We start from the raw sequence: 23,944 nt of genomic DNA on the forward strand, positions 1-23,944 counted from the left end.
AAGATACATATTAGAGGTGGAGGAGAAGGAAATTGTGTTTCTTGTTTAATAGTTAGGTGTATCTGTTGAATTGTCTCTGGTGTATTGTTGGTTACTCAAACCTGAGAAACCTGAAGATGAGTGAGGGTGTGAGTAGTTTAAGGAAGGATGAAGTGGGTGACAAAGGACAGACAATAAGAGAGGGAGAAAGCCAAGTGGATGTGACCAGTCTTTCAGGATGTTTGGATGAAAGCAGCTAAAGACATGCCAAGCGTCCCTGAGGACCCAGCTTGGTGAAGAAATAGGAAAGGTGCATGGTTATACTCTCTTGCTCTTGCATTCTCAGTGTGCCATTGAATATATGGGAAGGAAACATCCCCAAATTTTCTCCACTTGTCCTTTCAGAAACAGCTCAACCCAATTTCTATTAAGTTTTGTATTGACTCTGCTCAACAATTAGTGTATCTGTCATTATCTCTTTCCTGTACAGAACTCTAGTCATCACTTTATTGACCCCCCAGGAGCGTCATCCATTCATTCTTTTTCTGCTTCCCCATCTCCTAGAATGTGATGCCTCTCTCAGCGGGATTATTCAAGAGCGAGCACAAAAACCCCGTGCCGCAGTGTCCCCCTCGTCTCCATGTGCAATTCCTCTCACATGTCCTCTGGAGCAGAATGCCCAACCAGTTCTTGAAGGTAGACGTGTCTCGAATAAGTGAACGCCAAGGCTGGCTGGTGCAGTGTGTGGAACCTCTGCAGTTCATGTCTCTCCATATCCCAGAGGAGAACAGGTCAGGCCTGAGCATCCTTTACTATCTGATGGGGACCCATCAAATTAGATGCCTACCCCAGGGTTCAGGGGTGGTGCTGGGGAAACAAAATGGGGTTTAAAAAATACTGATTTCTTGGGGCCATGCAGACGTTATTTTGTACATCCCAAGTTTAAGTCTATGTCTCAACTCCTTGGTTACTGAAACAGAATTATTACAGGTGAAGACGTGATTTGATAGTGTATGATTTCTTTGCTCATTCTTGTTTTGCTTATGAGAATAACAGTAAGTAAAAATTCAGACAAGTACAGCTGCCATCTGACTTAAGACAGCCGAGTAAGAGAGTATCACAGAACTGTAAGATAGTAAAGAGGGAATCAGAAAAATCACTTAGTTCAGTCCTTTGTTTGACAGATGGGAAAAACTGAGACCAAGAGATGTCAGTGAAAGAGCATTGTGAAAATACCTTGAGGGCTTGGGAAACAAGTTTATATGCATTCTAGACAGTCATAGTAATGATATAAAGTACACTTAATGTTCAGAGGTGGCTTTGTTTATGATTTTCAGTTTTTCCATGTGAGAGCCAATTAAATTGCAGGATTTCATTTTAGCAGCCTCATTATCAGTAAGTTTGGGACCAAGATTTCCCTCCCAAAATATCATTAAAAAGTTAAGTCAAAAACTGAGTGAAAACATTTCATGAAAACAATGCAAAGACACACATATTTGTTATTTTTCTTATATTTTAAAACTCTACTCTTAAAAAGCTGTAGGAGCTATGTTCATTTTTATATATTTAGACATGCTTGGCACTTTTATTTTCTTTTAGTACCTTTAAGATTTAACCTGTATTTTGGAAAACAATTGGTCAGTTCCTCAACAAATTAAATACAGAGTTACCATAAGAGCCTTCAATTCCACTCCTAGGTATATACCCAAGGGAAATGAAAACATGTCCACACAAAAACTTGTACACGAATTTCAGAGCAGCATTATTCACAGTAGCCAAAAAGTGGGAACAACCCAAATGCCCACCAACTAATTCGTGGATAAATAAAGTGTGGTGAATCCATACTGTAAATCTATTTGGCAATACAAAGGAATGAAGTACTTATATGTGCTACAAAATGGATGAAGCTTTAAAACATTATACTAAGTTTTTAACTAGTTATACTACTAGTTATACCACATGTTATAGGATTCCATTTACAGGAAAAGTCTGTAATAGGCAAATCTTTAGGGAGAGAAAGTAGAATAATGTTTACTTAGGGGATGCAAGGGCAGTGGACCTGAGGAATGACTGCCACTGGGTACTACTGGGTTTCTTTTGGGGTGAGGAAAACGTTCTAAGCTTAGATTATGGTTATGGTTGCCCAGTTCCATTAATATACTAAAGCCATTGAATTATTTATTTTAAATAGGTAAATTGTATAGTATGTAAATGATATCTCAACAAAGCTGTTTCCAAACAGAAGAAATCCAAAGAAAAATTAATCTGGCCAGGTGAATTTTTTTTAATCCATTAAGTATTTATTTGTATATTTTTAGGTGAAATAATTAGAGAGATACAGCTTTCATAATGTACTCTTTAGAGGATTCAATTGAATTTCATACTTTTTATTTTATGTGAGAAAAGTTTTATTGGAATTTTGCATCTAATGTTTTAAAAAAATTACTCTGCAACCAAAAGAAACATCACATTTGGGAACGAATTTTTCTTTATAAGGGAAAATATTCTATCTCTATTAAGCAGAGAGTTTTAAGGTTGTGATTTAATATGTTGGCATGTCATAGAAACCCAGCATACACTCCTGCCATAGTAATGTATCATTTATGTTAATTACCTGTGATAAATTATATGCAAATGAATGGATAATTTAAATTCTTACTATAGACTGTAAAGAATGAGTCAATTTCCCAAAATATATGAAATGCAAATTTGTAAAAAAAAAAAAAATGTGTCATTGGAATCAGGTTGCAGAGAAGATAAGGATAGGAAAATAACAAAGCCAGGACTGATCCACAGTCATTCGCATCACACCATGGTATGGTTGCACACTGGTTTCACACTTTGTAGAAGCCAAAGAAAAATCTGATGAGTTTCAAAATTCAGATTCCAAAATGGAAATGCTGACTAGTATTCAAGTAGAATCTGTTCCTCATGCCCCAATAATATGACAATTAACTAATATTTTAAAAATTGAACGGTAGTAGATGTATGTCAGTCCTCTGTTTCTTTCATGAGATATCTCACTCATAGTTCATAATTTAATTTACTTATTTTGGGGGTTGTTTCCCTCTTTAAGTAGGTAGTAAGCTGCCTTAGGGCAGGAATCTTGTCTGTATTGTTCACCATCATTTCACCAGTGCACAGTGATCGATACATAATAGGTACTCCGTAATATTTGATGAATAAAAGAATGATACTGAGTCATGAAGGAAATTTCTCCCCTGGAGACTTTAAAGACTATAATGAGTTGTATTAGTCAGATTTTACTGTAATGGCAACCCCCAAATTTCAGTGGCTTGCAAAGAAACCTGTGTTTCTTGCTCATGTTACATGAGGTCTTGGGTCCACTGAAGCTCTGCTCCAGGCTGGGGAGATGGTCTGCAGATGCGGTTCATGTGCCTTCTTGCCCAGCTGGTGGGACAGCCCTGATCTGGGATGTATAGCTTCCATGGTCAAGGGTAGATATGAAGGAGGTCTAACAGACCTCTAAGAGTTTTCTTTTCCCTTGTGGCAGATGTTCTATCCAGTTACATTTTATTGACCAAGGCAAGTGAGGTAGTCAAGCCCAAAGTAAGTAGGGCTGATAAGATGACTCCATCTACAGGGAAGAAGGAAGGAGGAGAATATTTACTGACAACAATGCAATTTACAGCACGTGCTAAAGATGTGCTAGATGATATATTTGGCGTTGTGCTTATAACAGATGAAACAGTGAGTTATTTCTTTTGCTCTCCTCCAGTTAAAGCCATTGTTCATTAATGTATGAATATTGCTACAACGGGTTGGTGTGGAAAGACAGACTAAATTAGCTGTGGTATATCCTTTGGTTTGCCTTGACCTAAGTCAGGTTATGAGAAGTAGACTACAACTCCTTCCGATTTCTCTCCCATTCATTCATTCATTCCACAAACATGTATTAATGCCCACTGTGTTCCTGGCACTGGATAGAAAATAGTGAGCCAAACAGACATGACCCTTACCTTAAAAGACTGGCGTGGTAGGGAGGAGGGGTGCTTTATAGGAAAGAACATGGCATCATAAAATGAATCATGGGGGGTGAATTGGGAGTGGCAGCAGCAACGTAGATTGTAGAGTCCTTATATATTGTTTCTAGCAACTGACATTTTGAGATTGATCAGACAGTAGACTGAATTGCGTTCTTTGGTAAGGACCTAGAGTTCAGATATTCTGTGTTGCTACAATAAACGGGTTTATATATTTTAGCCATTAGCCAGGCTGAGGGATGGGTAACAGTCTTCTTGGGAGATTGAAGAGCCCAGTTAAGATATGGGAATCCTCCACTACACCTTGAGGTGGTGGGGGCTTGCTCAATTATACCTTTCCAAGAACTAGGTGCTAGCAACTGGGCCCAGCAGATGTGTGGTTTCCTGGAAGTCTAGGTGATACACAGGGTGGGTAATTATTTGCTAGGCATTTTATAATGCATGAATCTTCTGACTCTGAGAGTCAGAAGGTGGAGTCTGGAATAAGTCTGCGCCATCAAGCCACAGTGGATTTTAGCAGAATGCCTGTGACCTGAAAAGCACAGGTACAATGGATAGGTGGTGTGGACAGGATGACAGGGTATCTAAGGATAGGGGCAAAGCTTAACAATAAATAATCACAAATAATTATTCAGTACCCATTGTGTGCTAGGCTAGGTGCTGGATGAATACTAATAACCACAGTATATAATAGCCCCTGTCCTGATGAGCTTATATTACAGCCTCACCAAGGATACATTGCTAGATGAATGAGTGGTTCCCTTGATTATCAATATATCAAGTTTCTACCTTTAATACTATAGTGTTGCCCATGAATAATCTATGTAATTTAAAGAGTTTAGAAAAATTAGCGCATCTAAAGGAATTATGTGCTCTTAAAATAGATTTTCTTTTAAAAGGAATGACTTGACTTTAGGTACATTCTGGACATATGCTTAAGGTTTAATTGCGTTGAAAGGTCATGATGTGTACTAGAAGCAAAATGATCTGATATAAACTCAGATTCCCAACAGAAGCTTTCCTGAGTGAAAATGTCCCTAATAGTGTTTGTTTCATGAGTGGCACATACCTGGTGGAAACAGGGTGGCATTGGCATATGTTTGGGTCCGTGAGGGTCGTGTAAGTAGGTAAATTATATGAAAGGAATTATCCCACTGTTTACCTACTGACTGGTTACACTCAGAGCTGATCCTAAAGTCAGAGACAAAGCAAGATAGCCTAAGGCTAAGTTTTCTGGCTTCTTGAAGCAGTTTAGCCAAATTGGAAAAGGAGATTCAGGATTTTTCGAAGAGTGCTCAAATTCTGAAAGGAGGGGAGTCCCCAGGGTCAGCTTGAGACCCAGATATCTAAAAGAGATGTTCAGAATCCTGGGGTGATGAAGAATGAAGAAAGCTCCAAGCACTAGTGACTGGAAATTTTCAACATCAAATTCTATCTGGAAGAAAACTTAAAAACATCTAGAACTGATTTTTTTAAATCTATGCTATCATCAAACATGTCACAGAAAACTAATTTAAAAAATAGTGTCGGGCCTCCCTGGTGGCGCAAGTGGTTGAGAGTCCGCCTGCCGATGCAGGGGATACGGGTTCGTGCCCCGGTCTGGGAGGATCCCATATGCCGCGGAGCGGCTGGGCCCGTGAGCCATGGCCGCTGAGCCTGCGCGTCCGGAGCCTGCGCATCCGGAGCCTGTGCTCCGCAACGGGGGAGGCCACAACAGTGAGAGGCCCGCATACCGCAAAAAAAAAAAAAAAAAAAAAAAAAAAAATAGTGTCTGTTTCCATAACTTGTGACATCAACAACATATGTAGATTTCTCCTCTGATGGAGAGTCGTTTTCAATGTCCATGTTTAACTTCTCTTGTCTCCAGATCTGTGGACATCCTGGAACTGACCGAGCAGGAAGAACTGCTGAAATTCCACTACCATACTCTCCGGCTCTACTCGGCCGTCTGCGCGCTTGGGAATCATCGGGTGGCCCACGCCTTGTGCAGCCACGTGGACGAACCGCAGCTGCTCTACGCCATCGAGAACAAGTACATGCCCGGCTTGCTGCGCGCCGGCTACTACGACCTGCTGATTGACATCCACCTCAGTTCCTACGCCACCGCCAGGCTCATGATGAACAATGAGTTCATCGTCCCCATGACGGAGGAGACAAAGAGCATCACACTCTTCCCCGACGAGAACAAAAAGCACGGCCTCCCGGGCATTGGCCTCAGCACCTCCCTCAGGCCGCGGATGCAGTTTTCCTCCCCGAGTTTTGTCAGCATTAATAACGAGGGTTACCAGTACAGCCCTGAGTTCCCGCTGGACATCCTGAAGGCCAAGACCATACAGATGCTGATAGAGGCCGTAGAAGAGGGCAGCCTTCACTCCCGGGACCCTGTCGGGGGGACCACTGAGTTCCTCTTCGTCCCTCTCATCAAGTTGTTCTATACCCTGCTCATCATGGGCATCTTCCACAATGAGGACTTGAAACACATCTTGCAGTTGATTGAGCCCAGCGTGTTCAAGGAAGCTGCCGGTCCCGAGGAGGAGGGCGAGTCACCAGAGAAGGAGCCCTGCGCAGAAGACTCCAAGCTGGAAGGAGCCACTGAGGAAGAAAACAAAGGGGGTAAGAGGTCCAAGGAAGGCCTGCTCCAAATGAAACTGCCCGAGCCAGTTAAATTGCAGGTAATCAGAGAAAAAGATTGCAGTGAATTTCACAGCCTATTAACACTGACCTTTGTCTCTTTTTCTGTGTGTGTGTGTGTGTGTGTGTGTGTGTGTATTTGTATTCCTGGGTAAAGATAGTTCTTCATAAAATTAACCAACTTCCTGTTATGCCTGGGGACATGCCCATCTAATTTTCTTGCATTTGGAATGAAGTTCATTTATTTTCCAATTGAGTCAGTTGACATATTTTTTTGTATTTTTGCCAAGGTGGTTTCCTTGGTCAAGTACGTGTCCGCCCAACATACACGTGTGTGTGTGGCATGTCGCTATTTCTCTGTGTGTATGTGTGTGTGTGTGTATTTGTGCATGTGCATGTATGTATGTCTATCTGAAAGGAGCATAGGAGAGGGGTTTTTGTCCTGCCAGTGTTACCGAGTCCAAGCTCATGTTGCTCGCCGCACTGTCCAGTAAATCGAGAGACGTATTGGGGCAAGGAATAGTGACTTTATTCAGAAAGCCAGCAGACAGAGAAGATGGGGGACTGGTGCCCCAAAGAACCATCTTGCCTGGGTTGGGATGCTGATTTCTTTTATAGAGCAAAGAGGGAGAGGTGTGGAAGTAAAGTTAAAAAAAAAAAAAAAGGGCAAGAAGTTATTGCAAATATTTCCTGGTTCTGGCCAGATTCAGGAGGGGATGTGTTAATTTCTTCTTCCTGCAGCCATTCACAGGGGGGCCTGGTCAGGATGTTTCCTGTGAGCTTAAACAAAGGTATTTTAGCTTAACATTTAGGCATGGGAGGCAGGGTCCCTGGAGACGGACCATTATGTATACTTAAAGCCACAACACTTTAGTGATCAACTTGTAGCAAAAGCAATAGAATATAAAGGTTAAAGTAAAAGAAACGAATCCAATATGGAGTCAGATTTGTTCTTCCCTATTACACTTCTTCTCCCTCTTATTCATTAGCAGTTTCCTTGCGTCTCCTTGTTTCCGTGGATGCATTTCACCACATTTTGTTGGAATGCCTGAAATGCAAGGCTTTCAGTGCCTGTTTCCAACCCCACCTCTACCCTTCCAGCCTTAGGACGCTTGCTCACCAGTAGGTGCGTCCATTCTCACCCACAAGATTTTACTTCCTTCCTGTGTTTCTAAAGAATCGAAGACCTTGCCTGTCTTTGTGCTCATCCAGATGTCCCAAGGACCCTTTCCTAATGCCTCTTTGGTTCATTAGCATCAGTTTGTTGCTTGCATCCTTGACACCCTTTTTTTTTGCTCTTCCTTCCTTAGTCAACCCTGACTGAGGTCTTCCTCTGAGCCAGGCACTGGGTGCTGGGTGAAGGAAGCTTACTGTCTCTGGGGGAAATATACACTTATTGATATGTATTTCTGTTAGAATATCTTATTGTTCATCACATTAAATGCTCAGAAGGAAAAGAATGGATTTTTAGAAGAAAGAAAATTTCAACTGGAATACTGTGAGTAAGGTGAGGGAAGGCCTTTCTGAAAGGGTGACTTTTTAGCTGGGGTCAGATATTTAGTAGTGGGAGCCCAGTACTTGTGAAGAGGAAGGGCAAGAGTGTTCTAGAAGCTTTCACATGGAGCACGGAGCATGACAAAAAGGCTCTGACTCGGGAAGAGACCAGACCAGTGTCTGCGGGGAAGGAGGGTGAGATAATAAGCAGAAGGCAGTTCGTACAGAGTCTGGCTGTTTGCTAAAACCAGCCATACGGTGGATGTGAATTTTATTCTAATTTCAATTAAAACCTCTGAAGAATTTTAGCAGGATAATTTTATTCTGAAAATCTCAGTAGAGCTCCCTGTGAGGGGAGTAAGAGAGGGTGGTCATCCAGAGCCCACTTAGTAGGACGCTGTCATGCTGGTTCAGACCCGAGGGGGACAGTGCTTACACTGGGGTGGGACAAAGCCAAAGCGGATGGAGAGAGGGACCTAGACACTAGGGCTGTCTCAGAACTGGCATTGACAGAAATGGCCATGTTGTGGATGGTGATAGGGTTTTAAAGTCCTCTTTAACACTGCTGTGTATTTATATCACAATTGGTATAAACTTGGGCAGAACATGTTGCTACTGATGTGCCATATCAGTTAAAAATCCTTTGGGCTTCTGGTAGAAGAATACCCAGCTGACCATTTAATGAATAAGCAATAAAACCACTTAGTTAACTTAAAGTCTGGAGGTAGACAGTTCTAGAATGAATGTAGTAGCTCAGTGGTGTCATCAGGAACCCAGACCTTACTGTCTTCCTGCAGTCCTCAGTTTATGTTTTTTTGTTGTTTTCGTGTTTTTTTTTTTCCTGCGGTACGCGGGCCCCTCACTGTTGTGGCCTCTCCCGTTGTGGAGCACAGGCTCCGGACGTGCAGGCTCAGCGGCCATGGCTCACGGGCCCAGCCGCTCCGAGGCATGTGGGATCCTCCTGGAACGGGGCATGAACCCATGTCCCCTGCATCGGCAGGGAGACTCTCAACCACTGCGCCACCAGGGAAGCCCAGTTTATAGTTTTTATCCTAAAGTGTGTCACTTCCTTCTTCCTCCAGTGTTCATGTCATTAGCCAGTTTTTGAAAAGAGGATATTCTAGCCCCTTATGAATGGTGAAAAATCTTTCCCAGACAACCCCTTGCAAACTTCTCTTCATTATCTCATTTGCCTCTAGCTGCAGACGAGGCTGGGACAGTAAGTGTTCATCAGAGGGACATCAGAGGGTATTTGCCATTTGGGCTTAGATGAATTATGTTTCATCCCCTGGGACTGAGCACATTGCTATCTACATAAAATCAGGATTCTGTTAATAAAGGAGAAGAGTTGACAACTAAGCATGTGTGCCACAAATTTTGATTTGATATACATTAAGCAAGTTGCAGAAATTAAATTTGGTGTCTTTTTAATCATCTCTTTAGATGTGCCTGCTACTTCAGTACCTCTGTGACTGCCAGGTCCGGCACCGGATAGAAGCCATTGTGGCCTTTTCAGATGACTTTGTAGCCAAGCTCCAAGACAATCAACGATTCCGCTATAACGAAGTTATGCAAGCCTTAAACATGTCGGCTGCACTCACAGCCAGGAAAACAAAGGAATTCAGATCACCGCCTCAAGAGCAGGTATAAGAATGAACTGAAAGGTCTTCCTTTTACTTTGGGTTTTAGTTCATTCAGGTTCCACACATTGCAAAATGATACCAGAAGTTGTGAGTGTATTTTTCTCCTGTTCTCTTTAAACTGGCTATGTTTGTTTAGTCAGTATCCATAGGTCTCACCAAAATTGCCTACTTATTTGGTCTCACCAAAATTATCTAATTATCTGTTAGTTTAAACAGATGAGAGACTTATTAAAAGGTATCAGGTGTATTACGGACTCTGTGGAAACCACTGTGCCAGATTCTGAAGTTCTTCAAATAGGAATAATATCCAAGCACAGGTGGGTCTTCGTTGGCTGGCACAGCACTGCCCCAGCTAATAGGCACCCTTGACTCCTAGGAATTAACACTTTTCATTTTGTGTCTCCTAGAAGAACCCAGTGTCACTGCCACCAGTCTTGCAGGAATAGTGATCACCTCTTTGTGGTTCTTCCTCTGGTTGCTTACCTCCAAACCCAGGTCTCCCTTGGGTGCAGCAAAACCAAAAGCCTATGCCTAAACCCAAGAATGAGCTAGTCTAGGATTGTGCATTTTCTAGCATCCACCTGAGGATGGGTCTCATAGTGTGAGATATTACCAAAATGCAGCTATGGTGGTCACAAGGTATAACTGACAGATCGCGTCTTCAATATCTTACCTTGCTATTTCCCTCTATGTCCAAGATACCTCTGAATGAAAGTGTTTAGGGACTAATTGCAGAATGTATCTTTTTCTCACCAGAATGTAATTTCTTTGAGGGAAGGGACATGGGATCTTGTTTATTGCTGTAAACAACATTTACTGAGGCAGAGAACAAGTCCAACCTCTCCCAGAGTAATTCCATTTGTTAAACTACTATTGGGAGACTTGTGCTTCTGGAAAGATGGAGTACATGTGCCTTTCCCTATTCTTCCTTCTAAGTACAACTGTAACCCTGGACATTACATAAAAGACAACATAAGAAGACTCTGAAAGATAGAAGAAAGAGTGGCTACGGAAGTTGGGAGCTGAGGAATGACATGGTGGTGAGTTCCCTGGGTTTTCTTTTTGCCTCACCTATCCCAGACTTGGAGCTAAAGAAGCCGGCAACGCAGAAACGCCAGCGGGCATAGACAAGAAAAGCCCCAACAAGTGCCTTCTCTGTCTGGCCAAAGGACCAGAAAAACTGTTTTTTCTAGCAAGACAGAAAACTTTTAGGTAATGACCATGCTACTCCAGCCAAACACCACAGTAAACCCTGTGCCCCACCCCCTACCCAAACCAGCAGACACTGAGTGGAGAGCCTAGACTTCCACTCTCACCAGGCTGTACACAGGTGCTCCAACTGGGACGGTGGGGAGCTGGGACTTTATCCCCGCTGAGTGGTGATGAGACCTACCCCTTCCTGAGTGTCAGTAGAGGCCAGGGAGGGAGATATACCAAGGCACTCTTACCCTTTCCAGCCAGGGTTGTGTGAGTTCAGGTCCACTGGGGACCTGGATCTCCCAGCCTCACACAGCAGAAACAAGGTCTCCTTTCTCCTTCATGGAGGTCAAGTGGAGAAATGAACTTTCCACTCCACCTGGCAGTAATGAGGCGCCCCAGCTCTTCTTCTGCTGGACAGTGTCAGAAGAAGCCAGAAGTTTAAATAAGAACCAAAGTCTCATAACATAATACCAGAAGTATCCAGGCTTCAATTACAAATCACTCATCACACCAAGAACCAGCAAAAACTTGAATGAAAAATGACAATCAATAGATACAAACTCTGAGATGACAAAACTAAAAAAAGAAAGTTGCAGCAAAAAAAAAAAAGAAGATACAAAGAAGAGCCAAATGGAAATTTTAGAGCTGAAAAATACAGTATCTGAATTTTTAAAAACCTTCAATGGATGGACTTAACAGCAGAATGGAGGAAAAAGAGAAAAGAATCGTTGAACTGAAGAGAGAACAATAGAAATTACCTAGCCCGAAAAACCAGAAAATAGAGTGAAAAAAAAAAAAAAAATAGAGCTTCAGGGACGAGTGCAAATATAGCAAAAGGTCTCACATTTGTGGCATTAGATTTCCAGAGGGACAAGAGAAAGAGAGTGAACTGAAAAAATACTTGAAAAAATACTGGTTGAAAACTTTTCAAATTTGGCAAAAGGTACAAAGATAAGAGATTCAAGAAACTGAGTAAATCCCAAATGAGATACCCCCCCAAATCTAAACCAAGACATATCATTGTCTTTAGTTTTCAGAAGTTTGACTAAGAAAAATCTTGAAAGCCCTGAGAAACAAATGACACTCATAGGGGAAAGACAATTCAAATGACAATGGATTTCTCATCAAAAAATATGGAGGACGGAAGGAAGTGGCACAGCATTTTTCAAGTCCTGAAAGCAAAGATCTGTCAACCAGAATTCTATATGCAATGAAAATATCCTTCAGGAATGAAGGGGAAATCAAGACTTTCTCAAATGAAGGAAAACTACCAGAATTTGATTACTCTGAAAGAATGCCTTCTTTAAACAGAAGGGAAATAATGAAAGAAGAAAATGTGAAAAATCAGGAAGGAAGACAAAACACAAGGTGTTAAGGGTAAATACAATTTCCTTCTCCTCCTGAGTCTTCTAAATTATGTTTGATGGACAAAGCAAAAATGCTAACTGTCTGATGTGTTCTAAATGTATGCATAAGAAATATCTAAGGCAATTATATTTTCATTGGAGAGAATAAGGGACATAAAGGAAGATAAGGTTTTTATACTTCATTTAAACTGGTAAAATATTGATACCAATAGACTTGAGATAAATTATGTATATATTAATATAATATCCAGTGCAACCACTAAAAATGCTATGCAAAGAGGTACACTAAAAAATACCATGGATAATTCAAAATGGGATCCTAAAAATAGTTCAGGGAACTCAAAGCATGTTGGGAAAAATAAATCAGAGAGAACAAACAGAACCATACCAGTAAATTCATGAATATAAATAATCTAAATACACCAAGTAAAAGACAGAGATTGACAGAGTGAATTTTTGAAACTTGGCCTAACTACATGCTGTCTACAAGAAACTCACTTAAAATGTAATAATAAAGATATGTTTAAGGTAAAAGGATGAAAAAAGATATGTCATGAAAAATTAATCAAAAGAAGGTAAGAGCAAAGAAAATTATCATAGACTGACAGGAACATTACAAAAGGATAAAAGATCAATCCACCAGGAAGACAAATGTGTATGCACTAAACAAAAGAACTGCAAAATATGTGAAGTGAACACATATAGAACTGAAAGGAGACATAGACAAATACACAATTATAGTTGGAGACTTCAACACCCCTCACTCAATATTTGAAGGAAAAGCTAGATGGAAAATCAGCAAGAATGTAGGAGAATACAACACTGTCATCAACCAGCAGGATTTTTGGAAATTTGTGGAACACTCCACCCAATAACAGAACACACATTTTTTTTTCAAGTGCCCATGAAACATTTGCAAAGATGGACTGTATCCTGAGCCATGAAACAACCTCAAAAAATGTAAAAAAATTGAATTTTTTTATACAGAATGTTTTTTTGACCACAATGGAGTCAAATTAGAAATCAGTAACAGAAAGTTAACAGGTAAATCTCTAAACACTTGGAAACTAAACAACACACTTCTAAATAATCCACAGTTTGAGAATCAAGTCTCAAGAGAAAGTAAAAACTACACTGAACTGAAAGAAAATGAAAATATCACATATCAAAATTTGTGGAAACAGCCAAAACTGTGTGAGAGGGAAATTTATTGCATTAAATACTTAACATTTAAAAAGAGAAAAACACTCAAAGCAATAATCTAAATTGCCATCACAAGAATTTAGAAAAAGCAACATGAACCCAAAACAAGTAATACAGAACAGATGAGAAATGAATGCAAACTGAAAACAGGACAGTTACAAAAATCAGTGAATCCAAAAGCTGGTTATTTAAAAATATTTGTAAAGTCAATAAAACTCTAGAGAAACTGACAAAGGAAGAAAGAGAAGATACACATTATCAAATCAGGAATGAAACAAGATATTACTACAGACCCTATGGTTGTCAAAAGGATCATATGGGAATACATATATGCATACTGTATGATTCTGCTTATGTAACGTTCTTAAGATACCAATAGTATAGAAGTGGAGAACAGATTAGTGGTTGACAGGAATTAGGGATGAAGAGCAAGCAAGATGGAAGTGGGTGTGGTTATAAAAGGGTAACAGGAGGGATCCTGAAATGATGGAATTGTTCTCTCTTTCGACTCTATCAGTGTCAGTATCCTGGTTGTGATTCTGTACTACTGTTTTGAAAGATGTCACCATAGGGGGTAACAGGGTAAAGGGTACACAGGATTTCTTTGTATTATTTCTTACAATAGCATGTGAATCTACAATTTTCTCAAAATAATAGTTTAACAAAAAATTCAAACACAAAGCTCTAAAAAGAAAACTTACAATTGTTTCCTAAAGGAAAATTATGGAACAGACTTTTCTTCATTTATGAATTTAATACTATTCTTCATTTATGAATTTGATACTATTGTATCTAAAACTAAAAGAAATGGAAGAAAGTTTCTTGCAGTTTGTTTAATTGAACCATTAATGTTAGAAAAAAGCATAGTTATCCATTATATTACTCTTCAATTATGTTTGGTTTTCCTTCTTCTTTACTGTATCCTTCTAAAAATAATTCTTGAAAATATTCAATAAAGCATGGAAATTAACTAGGAAAAAAAGAAAATTTAGGAGAAGCATAATAAAAAATTTTAAAAACCAACATTTAGATCTTAATTGATTGAAGAACGCCAAGTATACAAAGGTCTGATATTGTGGAATTGAGAAAGAGAAAGCAAAAGACATGACTATTTTTCAGCATGCTAAGATTTGAATGATTTATTTGTGGTGTTTGTTGGATTGAGTGATAGATAATGATTTTTCATCTGTTGGGCAACCAGCTATGAATACTGAAAAACAGATTTTGAACATCTTTGTTTTTTGTGATCTTCTTTGCTGTGCCATTCCTGAATTCACTTTTCTTTTACTCTAGTTCTTCCTCTTTTGTTTTTCCAAACTTTCAGATCAATATGCTTCTCAATTTTAAGGATGACAAAAGCGAATGTCCATGTCCCGAAGAAATCCAAGACCAACTCTTGGATTTTCATGAAGATTTGATGACACATTGTGGTAAGGCCTTCTTGACCTACAACTCTTATTAAATGTATATTTTAGTACACATATACTGGTACAAAAGTAAGTATGTATGTAAATACGTTCAAAAATGTACATGATGCCTGTTAGGAGTTCATATAAGAATATTTGTTATGGGGAAAAAAAAAACCCATGTGGGAAGTCATGAGGGGTACAGAGATCAGAAAGGCATGAAGACCAAGCAGGCCATGACCAAAATTCTCTATTTTCCCTCCTTCCCTCAGTGGCCTGGGGAATGGGGACATGTAACCAGGTGCTTTTGGCAGAGAGGGGAGTGTTAAGTTAATTTAGTCTAAAGAAATTTCATCACAAACAGTTGTATTTAAACTGGTTGAGGGGCCACTTTTTAGGACTGGCCTAGGAAATCTGGCACATATCTTTTGAAATTAATTAATGCTAAGGAACTCCTGCATTAAATTATATGTCAGTAGCCCAAATCTATTAAGGGGATTCTCCCTTATTTTTATTCTAAGAACTTTTAAAATGGAATTGATTGGATGTTCTGAATGTGTGGTTCTTTCTCCCTTTATGCAGTGGTGTGGATAAGTCTGCATCTGCGTCTCAGTTAAAGAAAATGAATTAGCCATTTCTTAAGTGGTATATATATATAGCGCCAGTGATATTATTTTCATTTTATTTTAATAAAGAGAGTAAAAGTATATTAATTCAGCTTATGAATGAAGAACCACTGAATGACCGCTAGAAGGTTATACTATAAATACACACACACACACACACGCACACACATTTATATATACTATAAATAAAGGAGTGCTCTAAAGTGGTAGAATTATTGCTTCAGACATAAAGTATTCCTTAGTTTAGGATATCTAATGATATCTGCTCTCTCTGTCCCTCGAGTTATTAAAATATCACTGATATTTTTGGAAGTAAGTAAGGAGGATAAAAGACTAGGGAGGTTTTTAGGCAGGGCAGAACCATAGGTCTAAACAGTGCCCAAGGTCAAGAGATGCCTGAGGGTTAGCCCAAGTAGCACAATTGATTTTGACTCCTAAGAGACTCTTTTCCCTCTCTGCTTGGTTTTATATTTTGTACTGGCTGCTGATAGCTCTGATATCACAAGAACAGGGGAAAAAGAGAAAGAAGGAAGAGAGAGCCATGAGTGACTCTTACCTGTGAGTGCTAGTGGGCAAGATTGCTTAACTCAGTGTCATCAGCTGTTTCAGACATGGCAGCATTGCTTTAAGCTATGAATGGAAAAACTTGCAAAACCTGAGAATTATTTATCCTAAATGTTTTTTTAATATTATTTTTTCTTTTCTTCTTTCTCTTTGTTTTCTTCCTACTAGGAATTGAGCTAGATGAAGATGGGTCTCTGGATGGAAACAGCGATTTAACAATTAGAGGACGCCTGCTGTCCTTGGTAGAAAAGGTGACATACCTAAAGAAGAAGCAAGCTGAAAAGCCCATTGAGAGTGACTCCAAGAAGTCGTGTGAGTTATGAAAGGGCACTGCTAAAATGACTCAACTACGGCATTTACTCATCACTTAAATATTATACTAGATGAACCAGTGAGAAAATTGAGTTTGCAGCTTCCAAGAAATCAAATTCTTAAGTAGATGCCTGTAGCTGCCAGAAGTAGACAGCAGCATCAGGCCATATTTGTAGGAACAGATTGAGAGATGGCAGCTTTGAAAGGGTGGATGGGCTCCCTAGAGAACTAAACATTTAGGGATTGGATCAGTCTTATCAAGAGAAAGTATAAAGCAGGTAATTTAGCCTTCATATCTAAATATTATGCTATTGACTTTCATATATTCTTGCATCAAGTTAAACCTTTTCTTAAAGTTTAAATAGATATTGTCTGTAACTATATTTTGGTTCTGAAATATTTTCTAAAGTTTTATGCATTTCTGATTCATCCATATAATATTTAACTGAAAAGTCACAGCTGATACTCTGTGAAACCAAATAAGCACACTGAGGCAATCGGTCTTTGAGACACTGCACTCTCATCCAGAAGGGTTTCATGAAGTAGGTCTGTGAGATCCACTGACTTACTGTCTCACTGCTGAGACTCCATTCATTTAAGATGCAGTGTTGGTTTATTAATGGCTTTTATGGAAAGAAAAAAAATCATGAAAATTTTGTGTTTTTTTCACACTAACTTACAAGGGAAATCTTTTATCCATACAATTACTTCTAAATTTATTCTTCAGTATCACAATCAAATTTGAGCCAGGGCTTCTTCAAAATCAGAGTTCAAAGTTTCTTATGAATCACTTTTTATTATTATCAATTTTGACCTATTAAAACTGACAACATGGTTTTGAGATACATGGAAGTATACTGGCATTTTATCTAATTTCTGTATTTGATTAAAATTGGTAGATTTTTTTTTTTTAGTATGCTATAGATTAAAACAGGTTAAACAGCTTCTTTTGGAAATCAGACAGTGTATTGGTGATAGGAACTAAGTACCTATGTATGAATTAGTCACATCAACCCTACTTAGCTTTGATAATTTTACTATATATTTTAAGAGGTTTGGAAGTTCTATTGCTTTTAAGTGTGCTATATTGCTTGTACATTGCAAGTAATCTTCTATGTATGGGGTAACTTTTCACCTTAATACAGTTTCACAATCAAATCCTTTTGAAGACATTTTAAGTGACAATTAGGGATACAAATTGAAGTGGAAATATAATTTCATGAGGTTGCTACTACAAAGGACTCAAATGAGGAGACAGTTAGATAAAAAGAAAGCTCCTTGAATGCTCATGGTTGACCTTTATAAGGATATATGATGTCAGATCTTCTGAGAGGAAAAGAATGGAACTAAGAAAATAAAAGTAAAAGTAATAGGACCACTCATTCATTGCCCTATGGATTGCCAATAGTAGTTTTGGAAAAGTGGCTACAATTTTGAAACAGCTTAAATACCTTAGTTTTAAGAATAGTTTTTAAAGAAAATATTGTGTATTTTTATCCTTGCATGTCTGTAACTCATTGGTATTGACATATTGACCTTGAAGAATATTTAAATGAAGTTTATTTTTTTCAAAAAATATATTTTTGAAATTCTGGCACAAATATTGATACCAGTTTGGCTTATCGGAGATATGCATTTGAAATGCCCATCTAATGTGTCTTATTATTCTCCTTTTTAAAGAAGTATCCATAATTACTTTGCAGCCACTCTTCAGCAGTTGATTTCTGAGACCATGGTCCGATGGGCTCAAGAGTCTGTTATTGAAGACCCTGAGTTGGTGAGGGCCATGTTCGTGTTGCTCCATCGACAGTATGATGGCATTGGGGGTCTGGTCCGGGCTCTGCCAAAGACCTACACTATAAATGGTATTTCCGTGGAGGATACCATCAACCTGCTGGCATCTCTTGGTCAGATTCGTTCTCTGCTGAGTGTGAGAATGGGCAAAGAAGAAGAGAAACTTATGATTCGTGGATTAGGGTAAGTTATTTACTATTACAACCTTTTTCTTATAAATGTCTTCTTTCTAGTTGTTTATCCCAATAGTAGTACAGTAGGTGCATTAGTATAAATACACTGTCTAGATTTTATGATCATTAAATTAGATTGTCATTTTTCTAGAGACTATGTTTTAAAGCTAAATAGGAAAAGTGCTCAATAACAAAACATGACTAATTTTACAACTAGATGCTAAGGTGGCTATGATATACAACAAATATCTTAGATTTTATTTTTATTAATTTCTCAGTAGTGTACAATCACATATAAAAAATACAGATTAATAAAAACAATAAAATCCACAGGGGGACAAACAATCACGAGCAGGAAATAACAAGGAAGTTTGCCTATGCCTATTGGGCCTTGAGCAAAGAATGGGGGATAAAACAACTGTTCTTAGAATTCAACATCGTACATTGTACTTTGTGTGGATTTCAGGGTTAAAATTTTTTTATTGAGTTATAGTTGATTTGCAATGTTGTGTTAGTTTTTGGTGTACAGCAAAGTGATTCAATTACATATATATATACACACATATATATATATATATATATTCTTTTTCATATTCTTTTCCATTGTGGTTTATTACAGGATATTGAATATAGTTCCCTGTGACATACAATAGAACCGTGTTGTTTATCCATTTTATATATAATAGTTTGTATACGCTAGTCTTAAATAGGGTTAACATTTATACCTCATATGTAGTCTAAGGATCCCCAAGCTGAGAAATTAACACATAATTTGGCCCGGAGGTGTGCTTTCTCAACTCAATTCACTGTGAATTCTTGCAGGAAAAACCTACATACTACTAAAGATTATCCCACAATCAAAACTTGCAAAACACCCAAGGAAACAATCCACCATAGGCAAGAGTCTGCAGATACAATAAAGAGTGGAGTTAGAACACCTCCCACAGGAATTTCAGATCATAGAATGCCAGAAAGAGAATGTAAAGTTACTGTATTTAAAATGTTTAAAAATAAGAAAGAATAGGGGCTTCCCTGGTGGCGCAGTGGTTGAGAGTCCGCCTGCAGATGCAGGGGACACGGGTTCGTGCCCTGGTCCGGGAAGATCCCACATGCCGTGGAGCGGCTGGGCCCATGAGCCATGGCTGCTGAGCCTGCGCATCCGGAGCCTGTGCTCCGCAACGGGAGAGGCCACAAACAGTGAGAGGCCTGCATACTGAAAAAAAAAAAAAAAAGAAAAGAAAAAAAAAGAAAGAATAAATAAAATCACCAAAAATAAGACACACAAAAGTTCCATGAAAATTTGAAAAATATCTAAATAGAAGTTCTAGAAATGAAAAATATAATAATTGAAATTAAGAGTAGTGATTAATAAAAGTATAGATAAATAAAGCTGAAGAGAATTAATAAATTGAATCATAGATCTGAGGAAATTAGTAATGCAACACTGAAAGAGAAGTTAAGAGACATAGGGGATAGTATAAGGAGGTCCAGCATATGCTGAATAGGAGTTATAGAGAGACAGAATAGATGAGCTATATATAGAATGGGAACTATGAAGAGCTATTGGCTTGAGTTTTTCAGAATTGATGAAAAATATGAATTCACAGTATGAATTCACAATATGAATTCACAGTACAAACCATTCCACATCTACAGCTGGATAGACTATAGTGAAACAGCATAAAACCAGTGATAAATAGAATATATTGAAAGCAAATAGAAAAAGCCAGGACACTTGAAAAGAAACAATATTTAGAATTCTCAGTTGTAAAACTAGAGATCATAACTCAACAAAATATCACAAAGTTCCAACAGAAAATAGCCATCAATTTACAGTGTGTTACTCAACTAAGACTTTACCATCATGAGCTTGTGCTTCATGTGGATTTGGATATTGGAGTTCATATTCCATATTCAAGAGTGAGGGCAAAACAAAGATATTTCAGAATGTTTACTTAAAGTCCCTCATTGAAAGGCCTTCTAAAGGCTGTATATTCTGGAAAAGAAAATGGAATTCAGAAGAATGGGAGGTAATCAATTTCAGAGAGTATATTACTGGCACATATATGCATATATCTAAGCAGTCATTAACAAGCTTGTATGATTTGGGGATAAGAAAATATGAGAGGGGGGCTTCCCTGGTGGTGCAGTGGTTGAGAGTCTGCCTGCCGATGCAGGGGACACGGGTTCGTGCCCCGGTCCGGGAAGATCCCACATGCCGCGGAGTGGCTGGGCCCGTGAGCCATGGCCGCTGAGCCTGTGCGTCCGGAGCCTGTGCTCTGCAACGGGAGAGGCCACAACAGTGAGAGGCCCGCGTACCACAAAAAAAAAAAAAAAGAAAATATGAGAGGGGCTTCCCTAATGGCGCAGTGGTTGAGAGTCCGCCTGCCGATGCAGGGGACACGGGTTCGTGCCCCGGTCTGGGAAGATCCCACATGCCGAGGAGTGGCTGGGCCCGTGGGCTATGGCTGCTGGGCCTGCGCGTCTGGAGCCTGTGCTCTGCAACGGGAGAGACCACAGCAGTGAGAGGGCCGCGTACCACAAAAAAAAAAAAAAAAAAAAAAGAAAATATGAGAGTATTAAAATACCAGAGAAAAATAAAAGCTTAAATTAAGCTGTATGATATTCATAAGAGAAAATACCTAAATGTAAGGATATAAAAATCTGGAATGTAGAATGTTGAAAAGTGATGTAAAAGACAAATATTTAGCACCCCCAACCAAAAAAAGCTCATCTGGTTCTATAAATAACAGATAAAAGAGGAGATAATGATAACTAGTGACATAGGTAAAATAAAACACAAATAATAAAAAGGATTAAAAAAACTCAGCGTTGGCTCTTTGAAAAACAACTAAGGAAATAGAATAACTGATGTTTTCTTTGGCTAGAAAAATAATTCTGAGGGGGAACGAAAGTATGGAAAGACTCAGATTATGTGATATTTATGTACATTTTAAATTCAGAACACGATACTATATATTTCCTGTGGGACTATTAAGTATTTGAAATCATAAAACTGGGAGGTTATATTCCGAAAATCATTATAATGATTGCACACTAAAAATCAGTGTACTAATGGGACAAAGAGGGAAAAGAGAAAAACCTAAACAACACAAGCTAATGTTATGTTCTTTATTTATAATTGTCTGTGCCTAGCCTTTTTTTGGAATATTAGTACTTAAATCTAACCTGAGGGGGCCTCTCCTGAGAAGTGATCTTAATTAAATGAGAAAGAAAGCCTTCCAGGAAATGTAGAGCCCTTTCTTTCTTAAATGACCGTGTAACAAGTACGATGTACTGTTAACATATAAATCACTCAATAGGGATAAAACTCAAAATGATTATGAAACAAGATAAAATGTTACTTTTTGTGGTATTAGAAAGATCCTAAAATGACACATTTAATAAGTGACAACCTGCCTACTGGTGGTAGAATTAAAAATCCATTTAATTTACCTGGAACTAAAGGCAAATGAGATTTTTCAATTAGCTACCTTCCAAAGTTAGGTCATGCAAAGGATCTGAATTAACAGGAGAACAGATCTCATGATTACATCTGTGGTTTGAGAGTTGAAGGTTCTCTTGATAAATATGCTGCTATCTGATGTGAATGAAAGGATGTCTTTCTTTACCTTATTCGTCCTTGCATTAAATAGATCAGACCTGTATTAGCCCTGGGCCCCCAAGTCATTTTTCTGAGTTGTGCTACCTAAAAACTGTCTTCATTAGCACAAACCTAAACAAAGCTAAATTAAAAGTGAAGAGCTAAAACAAAAACAAAAAAAAAAAAAGAAGAAAAGAAAAGAATCACACTATTCCACTTTCTTGATGTAGCCAGAATAACTAAAAGTTAGCATATGACTAAAGGAATAGATGAATGTCTCAGTTAAGGTAACCCGATTCAAAGGGAAAGTTTCAGGTTTCTCGTTGATTGTACATTATTTTCTTGCTCTGGCTCCAACAAGAAAGTGTTTTATAGAAAAGACTGTTGCATGATTTGCTATATGTTAAAATAAAAATCAACAGAGCTGTTTATTTGCAAGGACTGCTAAACATTAAGATCTTTAAAAGTACCTTTACATGAGTATTGTAATAATGTGTAATGCAATAGTAATAATACAAAACATTCTAGGTATTGTCTGCTGCTGTTTCTTTAGATTAAATGTCCCTTTTAATGAGTTGGATTACTCGTACCTGGACTTCATGTGTATTCAGTGTCTCTGAGAGAATATGTATCCTTTAAAAGCATTTTGCCAGAATGATAACATAAATGTGGCAGGAAATAACACTACTGTTTTAAACATACAAATAATGAATATAGTACTAAAAAAGCATATATGAAAAGCAGAGATGCTTATACAACACTTATTTATATAGAAATTTTCATAAGAACATGGTATAACACTGCTTCATATTTCTATACAAAATAAGGTTGAACAAAATAAGATTGAATTTAGATATTCATAAAACTAGGAATAAGTGTCACAAAGTCTGTTTCACATAAATGAATGTTTACCTGTTTAGTACATTTCTTATAATTGAGAGGAGTGGAAGACTTGTATGCTGTTTTTGGTAGGCTGTCAGTATTTTTGAGGAAGACCCAATTGCGCTTATTAACTTCTATGGCTTAATGATGATTGCTCTTACTTTTCCATACATGCCAGTAATTATTTCCAGAAGATTTATCATGATCTCAGATACGTTTTTATTTAAATTTTGCTCTGACTTCTGTGTTTCCTTTGTACCTATGTTGTCCTTTCTAGGGATATCATGAATAATAAAGTGTTTTACCAGCACCCTAATCTCATGAGGGCACTTGGGATGCACGAGACGGTGATGGAGGTCATGGTGAATGTCCTTGGAGGTGGGGAGTCCAAGGTAAAGGAAACCCTTTGATTCTTGGGATGCCGTTTATTGTAACCTCCTAGAATATGTACATGGCATATTCTTAATGAGAACTTCTGTAAATTCTATTAGGATTGCTTTTTAAAGAACACTTTTTGAAAAAAATTGAACAAAACTGTACAGACTGAGAGTTGGATATGCTTCTACACTCATCCCCTCAGTATCCACAAGGGATTGCTTGCAGGACCTTCCTGCAGATACCAAAATCCACAGATGCTTGAGTCCCTTAGGTAAAATGGTGTAGTATTCGTGTATAACTTAATGCACATCCTCTCATATACTTTAATTTCTAGATCATTTATAATACCTAATACAATGTAAATGCTATGTAAATAGTTGCTGTCATGTAGCAAATCCAAGTTTTGCTTTTTAGAACTTTTGGCATTTTTTGCATTTTGGTTGAATCTGCAGATGTAGAACCTGCAAATATAGAGGTCTGACTGTAGTTTTTTCTTTGATATTGATAACAATTTTTCTTATGCCATGTAATTTGCTATCTCCTAGATTATCCTCACTTAGGGGATATTTAGAAAGCTTAAAAGTTAATACTATGCTAATTTTGTAAGATTTTGAATTATAAATCCATTTCCATCACATTAGAAGTCCATAACACAAGCATGCTCTTCAGACCCACCCATTCCCT

General features: G+C 38.3%; 1 protein-coding gene across 1 annotated transcript in view; it reads left to right on the forward strand.

The window, feature by feature from the left end:
- Nucleotides 1-23,944, forward strand: part of RYR2 (ryanodine receptor 2) — a 727,841-nt gene that overhangs the window by 495,932 nt on the left and 207,965 nt on the right. Inside the window, exons 36-42 of the mRNA XM_060096737.1 lie at nucleotides 544-770; nucleotides 5,851-6,655; nucleotides 9,552-9,752; nucleotides 14,846-14,951; nucleotides 16,286-16,429; nucleotides 18,133-18,406; nucleotides 23,160-23,274. Of these exons, the coding sequence (XP_059952720.1) occupies nucleotides 544-770; nucleotides 5,851-6,655; nucleotides 9,552-9,752; nucleotides 14,846-14,951; nucleotides 16,286-16,429; nucleotides 18,133-18,406; nucleotides 23,160-23,274 (1,872 nt within the window). The remainder of the gene's footprint in view (nucleotides 1-543; nucleotides 771-5,850; nucleotides 6,656-9,551; nucleotides 9,753-14,845; nucleotides 14,952-16,285; nucleotides 16,430-18,132; nucleotides 18,407-23,159; nucleotides 23,275-23,944) is intronic.

This window comes from Mesoplodon densirostris, chromosome 1 (genome assembly GCF_025265405.1).
Source record: "Mesoplodon densirostris isolate mMesDen1 chromosome 1, mMesDen1 primary haplotype, whole genome shotgun sequence".
In the NCBI taxonomy this organism is placed as follows: Eukaryota; Metazoa; Chordata; class Mammalia; order Artiodactyla; family Ziphiidae; genus Mesoplodon; species Mesoplodon densirostris.